This window comes from Aptenodytes forsteri, unplaced genomic scaffold, assembly GCF_000699145.1.
Source record: "Aptenodytes forsteri isolate BGI_AS27 unplaced genomic scaffold, ASM69914v1 Scaffold103, whole genome shotgun sequence".
Taxonomy (NCBI): Eukaryota; Metazoa; Chordata; class Aves; order Sphenisciformes; family Spheniscidae; genus Aptenodytes; species Aptenodytes forsteri.
In genome coordinates this window covers 4,992,830-5,001,583 of record NW_008796051.1, presented here as the reverse complement: position 1 = coordinate 5,001,583, position 8,754 = coordinate 4,992,830, and the positions used below count along the sequence as shown (strand labels likewise).

At 37.1% G+C, this 8,754-nt stretch overlaps 1 protein-coding gene across 4 annotated transcripts in view; it reads right to left on the bottom strand.

Moving 5' to 3' along the window:
- PPHLN1 (periphilin 1) overlaps positions 1 to 8,754 on the bottom strand; it is a 68,449-nt gene that overhangs the window by 26,527 nt on the left and 33,168 nt on the right. For all 4 annotated transcript variants that reach the window (XM_019473923.1, XM_009286241.1, XM_009286243.1 and 1 more), the window contains 2 exons: positions 7,461 to 7,580; positions 4,697 to 4,837 (listed from right to left, as the gene is read on the bottom strand). In XM_019473923.1, the coding sequence (XP_019329468.1) occupies positions 4,697 to 4,837; positions 7,461 to 7,580 (261 nt within the window). The remainder of the gene's footprint in view (positions 1 to 4,696; positions 4,838 to 7,460; positions 7,581 to 8,754) is intronic.

Sequence of the window (8,754 nt, the reverse complement as noted above, 5' to 3'; positions counted from 1 at the left end):
GCCAAAGTGCAGGACCCAGCACTTGGCCTTGTTGAACCTCATACAGCTGGCCTCGGCCCATCGATCCAGCCTGTCCAGGTCCCTCTGCAGAGCCTTCCTTCCCTCGAGCAGATCAACACTCCCGCCTAACTTGGTGTCGTCTGCAAACTCACTGAGGGTGCACTCAATCCCCTCAGCCAGATCATTGATAAAGATACCTGCTGTGTGGAAGTGCCAGGAAAGAGCCTGTTCTACCAACCACAAAGTGGCAGAGCCAGCAGGTCCTCGGAATTCAACCCTTCCCTGAGAGCAGCTGAGGAGTAATTCAGGTGGAGCAGGTCCCTTCACCTCCCCAGGTGAGGCCAGCCAAAGACATGGGACCACAGCAAGGAGCTGGGACTCCACAGTTCAAGATGGGGACAGGAAACTGCCAAGAGGAGCAAGGAGCAGAAACCATGTCCTTGGTGGAAGGAAACCATGTTCTGGAGAACAGCATGCATGACTGATGGCAGCTGAGCTCAGAGAGCTAGCAGTGAAACACTGAAACAGGCTGTCCAGGGAAACAGGGGAGTCTCCCTCACTGGAAATATTCAAGACTCAACTTGACAGAGTCCTGAATGACCTGATCTAAGGCCCTGTTTCAAAAGAAGATTGGCCCAGGTGAGGTCCCATCCAACCTGGATGTTTCTATGATACTGTCACTATGCCTGTCATTTCAAAGATGAGACCAGAGACTTCCAGGATCTGCGGTCCCAGTTCAGCAATGTTCTCAAGTGCCCGTGCATCTTCAGCCATGTTCTTCCTTCCCAAGTAATACTGGCAGAATTCAAATTAAACACATGCTTTGGAGTTTTTCTAGTTTGGGAGTCACGCAGATAATTCTTGGCTCTGTTCAAACAGTGTCCAGATTCTCCCAAGCCTTTATCCATGAGCACAACTTCTGTTCTCCTCTCTTTATGTCAGCTTCAGTTAATACTTGCAAAGCAACTGCAGACTCTTAAAAGATAGTCACTAAATTGCAAACAGCAACTAGCACTTGTTTCACAATTTTTGTCCTGTCATAGTTAGCACACAAAGAATTTTATTTTTCTTCAAGTTACGTGATTTTACATGAATACTTGCAGTAAGTCCCCCATCAAACAAATAATATACAAATATTTTGTTGATAAGCCAGAGTGACCATTTACAATCACATTCCATTTAAAATTCTGAATTTGGCGATTGTGTTATTGTAACTTAGAGGAAAGGTAGAAGGAACTTTACAAAAGAGTGATACGAGCGATACATAAGATACAGAGATGGACTTATTTAAACAGAACACCTGTATGAATATTTCATTCAATTGCTTAAGGGATTCTTTTTGTCGTTGTTTTTTCTTAAGAGAAATAACAGACTACATCACAAGCTGCTGCCACCCCCTCTCCCGCCCAGGGCATCAGGCTGCCTGTTTCTCTGCTGTACAGCAATGAATTTGCTCATTGCGACACACTGTACGTGTTCCGTCAGCACAGTTTTTTGCCTCTGGGTTTACCTGAAATAGTACATACTATGAAGTAAAAGTACATATTTGGAAAATTTTGCTCTTTTTCCTGGTTGGAGCTTTGGAGACAGATGGATATGGAGAGGACGAAGCAAAGAGGGCTTTAGCAGGAGTTTGGAACAGCAAGAATATCTGGGAATCAGGATGAGTATAAATATGAACTAAAAGCAAACATCACTAGATCTGGTGCTCCAAGAGAAAGCAGAAAAACTTGTGAGACAGAAGCAGAAGAGGTCTGATGGGTCAGCCTTCTAATCAAGCCTCACTTTCTCAAACACTAGCTGAACCTTCACCAATTCTTAGACACGTAACTTCTTGTGTCACTGGGTATCTCCACCCTGTCTGATTCATTTATTTATTTTAAATACTTCAATAGCTGTCCACCAAAGACTGAAAACCAATCTTTCGGGAATCTTGCTTTGCAGAAGGATTACAGCTTCACCATTTTTGCAGCATAACTCTTTACAATAAGTATTTTATTTTAGTAATCCTTCCACAAAAATACATTCTAGAAATAATACATTAAAACTAGGTATTCAGAAGCTATTTTAAACAGCTGAACTGGAAAAAAAGTCCATAGAACAAAAAATTTTTCTGTTATTTGAGTCTTCAAGACAAATAATCAGAAACAAATTATTTAAAAGCTGTCTTATAAATGTATTCTATATCTCATCATCAAGTCAGTCTTCCTATTCCTGAAGTGTATTATAGCCTACAGTTCACTTTTAAGATTTAAATGTTACATCTATATAAACAATACAGCTTGACTAGCAATAGTATTAATTTTGCATGTTAAGGACTAATTTTACTGTGCAAAACCCAGAAACATACTTTCAGTTAAACAGTAGTAAAACCAGTATAAACTACATTGAGAAATTCATCCAAAGAACCTTTAGTAAGCTGTTCATCCATCACAGGACTGCAAATTTCGTTTCCATTCCACTCTTTGCTCCCTCCCTCATCCCTTGTCAAAGGCAGAGAACTCAAGCTACACAGAATTAAACCAAATTTACTTTTAGATGCTGACAACTCAAAGTCAACAGAATAGTGTACAAATTTCTACAGAGAGACTGCTTCCATAGACAGTAGGAAGATTCACAGTATTTAACAATTATGAAAATCATCAGGACTATCATAAAAAAAAATTCCAGAAGATCTGTTGTTAGTTGCTGAAGCAGAAGTTACTTTTAAACATTCATCTGAAAAACACATAGGTCATTTTACAGTCTTAAGTTTAAATGACTAAATACATATCTTGTCTTGCTCTCAACAAATTCACAGTACCTGATTTTATTTAAAAAAAAAAAAAAATCTTTTTCAGTTGAATAAAATGTATTGAAGATGCTTCCAGTATCATTCTAAAATCTTATTTTAGTTCTGCAGAAGCTGACAGCTTCAATATTCAAATCAACAACAGGTGAAACTTGTTCTATGAAATCCAAATCTTTTTAAGTTATTCCTCAGGCTTTTCTAAGCTAAGTTCCTAAAAGTATTGTTTTACAGAACATAACCTAGATTTCCTTAGAGATAAGCGCAAACTCTACCAAACATAATAACATTAGATCATATTGAAAATAACATTTGGTTTTTATGCCGAACTTTTCATCTGTCTTCACTATAAGCCTGTCCTTAGGACCGAGGGGTAGATCTTTGTGGGAAATAAAGAAATCACAGATTCACCAGCATCACGCTAAATAATCACAATTGCTATTTTTTAAAAATCTGCTCCTAGTCTTTATTTTTTTCAGTTTGTAATTTTTAGATAGTCAGAAGTTTGTGCATTTGTTAGTAGCTGATTTAGGCCATGTCTGGTGATCAGACACACAGGGATAAACCAACTGCATCATGACCCCCATAGTTACAGCATGCTCTGGCTAACTCCATCCCAGCCAGACCCAGCACACATGCAAAGCCATGCTCACTAGGAACACGATCATGCAAAGTCAACATTAAAAAAAAAAGAAAAAGAAACAAAAACAATTGAGTAGAAAGTTGTTCTTCAAGTGTCAAGAAAAAAAGAACAAGTGTTCCAGTACAGGAAATGGGCTCACAGGCAACAGAACAAAGGCCACTAGAATCAAGATGGAAAACAAAGACCTAGAATAAGCTTATCTCGAACAAGACCGGAGACCTATTTTCTTGAAGATGTTATTATGAGATAATCATGAGGGGGAAAAGTGATCTATATTTCCCTTCCATCCATCTCAGGCATACACTGAAAACACTGTAAATCAGAGCAAGTTTGAAGAAAGTTATCTCTTTCTCCCACCCAAATTATAAACTTTAAATGCAATTTGCAGAGTTGGGCATAGTTGCCTTTATGTCAGAAAGATCAAGTTAGAAAAATCTCCAAACTCTCCATTTGAAGTGACAAAAATATAGAAACAAAACACTTCAATTGTCTACGACAAATGACATTGAAGGTTATTGTAGATAATTTCCTTACTGTGAGGTGACATGATCTTAAAGACTTATTCATGAATAAACTTCCATTGAACGTCCTCAAAAACTCAATGTTACAGGAAGAGTAATAGAAATCATTTTGTATTAAATCAATCCCCAAGTACTCAACACAAAAGAGAAGAGAATACACATTTTGAACACAATATCCTTCCTTCATCCAGATATAAAACACTGTGTCAAAGCAAAACTTAAAGCTTCTTAATCTTCAGAGAATGACAAAGGCACTGAGAGTCAAAGCTGATTTAAAAAAACCAAACAACCCCCCTTCCCCAAAAACCCACAACAACAACACAACAGGCAGCTTCTAGATTTCAGTCCCAAACTGTATATATTTAAGTTAAGGAAATTACAGTGTAAAAGTAGTTTTTGATAATTTGATCTCACATAAAGCCCTACTTTTTAATTACATTTGAAATTATCTCTATTATATTTGATTTTAAAACAATTATTCAAAGAAGCAGTCATTTTCTTGGCTTGCAAAATAGCAGGTGTTGCATGTAAGTTACAGAAAACTACCACTAATTCCCACGTGCAGATAAATGCCATGCTTCTTCAGAATTAAATAAATGGAGATATTATCATCACATCATCTCAAGAAATCAGATTACATTCATATTATGCTCCAAGAAGGAGAAAAAATAAATCAACATATTTCTAGCAGACCAAACCATTACACAGGTACTGTATCAGTGACAAAATGCCAAGAGGACTCACCTGTTCAATCTCCTTTGTCTTAGTTGCAATTGCTTTTGAGCGGCCAAGAAGCTGGCCATCCTCATATAATTCTGTACTATCCGTTATATTTGTTTCTGTTTCCTCTGTTTGTTCAACGTATAACGGAGCTGAAGATCCAGCCTTAAAAAAAAAAAAAAAATTCAGAGTTTTGAGAGCAAAATAAAAACCCAAATACATTCAGTTAGATACGAGTTTGCTTATCAAGACTATTAGCAAAGTATTATTGCTACAATCTAACAGATACAGAAATATGGATTTTAAACATGTAGAAAACGACATCATAAAAAAACCTGTGACTCAGTCTTAAGTGTGTAAAGACAATGATGTCAGACAACCTTTATCTGCCCTTCTGCTGAGAAGGAATTTGTGTATGTGATATAATTTATAACACCAGCTAGCAAGAAAAATCCACAATGAAAGTGGGATTAGTTTTCTGGGAAAGGACAAAAGTAACAAAACCAAAGGTAAATAGGCATCGACAAAATCAAAATGCTGTCAGAAAGAACTCTTGCAGCATTCAGGACCACAGATTTAATATTAAGGGAACAGAGATACCTATTGTATAGCAAAAGCAAACACGTGCTTAGAAGATCCCTGATAATATGAGAAATCTTATGGAAGCACCAAAATTGTATAAGCTTCACTTTAAAACAGAAATTAAGACAGTATCCCTGCCCCAAAGAAAACAGACTCCTACTCCAAGAAGCCTATATAGAAGATGTAAAAAAAGAAACTACTACAGCATATTTAATATTATGGAACAGATTTGTAGAATATAGTAAATTTTTTTTTTTTTTAAATAAGATTTGAGAATTGAAGAAGATGCATAAAAATATTTTCTACTATCAAAAATAAAGAGACGGAGAATCTTAAGACTTAACTAACATGAAAGAGAAAAAGCATTACACACACACAAAAAAAAAGCTTAAGTGGTCCGATGAGCATCTGCTCAAAACTTAGCAGTGATGTAAACCACTAAGATTGCATCCCAAATCTTGTTACTGCAGCAAATCATGAAATGCCTGAGAGGGAGTAAAGGCTGCTAAAAAGTTCACTGCAAGACAAAGTTCAACTATTAAGCACTATGTAAGATAAACTGGAAAAAGTTAAAAACTGTTGCAAATCATACATGACAGCCTACTAATCAAGGTGAGAAGTATCCTTTCTTCTAGGACTCAGAACGAGATGCCTCACCTCCTTCATTAAGAAAGTGTGCTACAGGAATGCTAGTCAATAAATCATCTCAGCCTCTGCCATAATCAACTGCAATTGTTTCATTTTGAATCCTTCTTTATTTTTAATCTTTTTGCCACTGCAATTTTCTCTGAGGCACAGAGGAAGCTTTAAACAGCTCTTCTCCATATGGCCCACTCTGTTCTTTCCTCTCTTGCATTACCTTCCCCTCATCGAGAACAGGAGTGACATTTCTCTTCACCGTCACTCTCCTAAACCTCTCAGAAATGTCCATGCATATGTTCTCCTCCGTATGGCATTCATGCTTAGATCACTTTGCTGCTGCTTCTTCCTCACTCCAACCCCTCCCCCGCCCTTTTTTTTTTTTTTTTTAATTTCTTTTTCCCAGAGGGAAATGAACAGTTTATTTATCAAACTGGATCTTCCTGTCCAGTACCAAGAAGCTGTTGATGCACTCAGCCATTACATCAATGGACAGGACTTAAGAAGTTCAGGTAAATATGGATCCAGTGAGCTTATTTCTCTAATCTAGCCCTTACGTTCCACAAGTGTGAAATACAAGGAGGAAATCTGATGCTTCCCAAGATGCTTTTATTTTCCCTCAAATTATTTACAAACAAATATAAAATACAAACCCATTAATTATAAAGTTTAAAGACACATGACTTTGTAAAGTAGGTACTATTTTGTTTTTGTAAGAGTGCCTCTAAAGTTGAAGCAAAGTGAAAGCTGAAGATGAAATGATCACAGAATTAAAAGACTATTTTAAAATACCACATTACATGACATTTGGTTTGTTTTAAATGACAAATACATCTTCCACTAATATAGCAGAATCCAAAAAAAGACATCCTATCCAAGAGCAGCATAACAAAACAAAGACTGAAAACAGCTATAATCACACTTCAATATAGCAGAGGGTAGAAGACAAGGAGGGGCAAGAACAGATGGGTATAAACTGGCAATTAATTAATGTTGACTATTAAGGAAATAAACGTTCGGGGGTGGGATGGGGTGGGGTGTGAAATCTACCTACTGCAGTACCCAGGCAAGAGTTTGTTAATTTTTAATATAGAGGAGGACTGCTTTCTGAAAAGGAATACATGATATGACAGGCTGACATGGCATGGAACCGGACTCAATAAACCAGAGTTTCTCTTTTAGTCTTATGTTTTACATGTACACTCATATTTTGCCTCAGAAGTCCCTTACTAATTTTAAGTTCAGTAGGCATACATACTTACACTAGTACAAGAGTTCCTTGGAGAATCCCTGGGAGAGCTGGAGCCTTATTTTGTCAGTTGTAGCTCAACATGAATTCAAATTATACTAACAAAACCTACTCTGTTTTTCTGTATTTTTTTAAATAAATGAATAAATAAATCACAAGGCTTTAGTCTCCCTCTCGCTCCCTTTCAACAAACATTTAATAGCATAGGCGGACAAATTCAGGGGTAAGTTACAAAATGTGCCTTTCAGGAGAGTAAAGAAAAACAAGAGTCTATTGTTGTCACACTTCAAAATAAATAGATTAATACTCCTGTCTTACATCATACTCTGTTATTTCAGGTAAATTGCTTTCATCGGCCTTCTCTGACTTTTCAGCTGCCCACTTGCTTGCAGCTTCTGCAAGTTCCTTTTCCAATAGTCTGTTGCTCTTATCCAAGCCCTGTACAAAAACATTACAGTCAAGGTTTAACATGAAATATATTTACACATGGCAAAACATCTTCAAAACTAAAATAAACAGTTTTTCAGATCCCCAAAACATTTTAAAATAGGAAATAAGGAAGCTGAAGCTATTTCATTTGCTGACTGATTTCTTTAAAAAGAAAAGTGGGTGAGGAGACAGCAGAGAAAAAAGAGAGAAGAGAAAAAAGATAAATCAATTAAGTTCAGTAAAATGTTAAAAAAAGCATCATACTTTCAGAATCAGTTTTATTACATTCACGGGACAGAGATAACAGAAAAATTATTTGAGACCAGTTGAGTTTAAAGAGACATGGATCAAATGGGCATTAAGAAGTCAGATACAAGTGTGGAATGATCTAATAATTCAATGTGATTTTCAGGCATAAAAGGTTGTAACAAATTTAAACTAAACTATTAAATACTGTGTAGGGTATAAAACCTAAGCTAGTTAGGGACAAAAAGTATTTTATACATACTTTAAATGATCAGAGCTGCTTCCATTAAAATTCATTATTTTTTATTTGGGGAGGAACGTTGATCATTTATAATAGAGTCAGTCATGGTTTTATGGCCTTTTAATCTACCTTCTCAGATGGAAATACTCATATAAATAATAATTAAAAATTGATTTATCTCTAAGAATACAATTTGGCTTTTACTAACAGAGCAACAAACAGACAATGACAAATACCCACATACCAAAACCATTTTTGGAACAGCTAGCTTTATAAATCTTGTTACCACTACATGGGTATTTCATTTGAATCAACTGCATGTACAGAAGCATCCATCCAAGAATCTCTACAACTCTAGTATTAAAAACTGCAACACTAAGGTGGACATCACCAAGGTGGGCGCTCACAAGGCATGAGCAAGACACCCAGGGGATCAGGCCCAGCCAGCACAGATTCATGAGAGGCAGGTCCTGCTTGACCAACCTGATCTCCTTCTATGACCAGGTGACCCGCCTAGTGGATGAGGGAAAGGCTGTGGATCTACCTGGACTTCAGTAAGGCCTTTGACACCGTCTCCCACAGCATTCTCCTAGAGAAGCTGGCAGCTCACGGCTTAGACAGGTGTACTCTGCGCTGGGTCAAAAACTAGCTGGACGGCCGGGCCCAGAGAGTTGTGGTGAATGGAGTTACATCCAG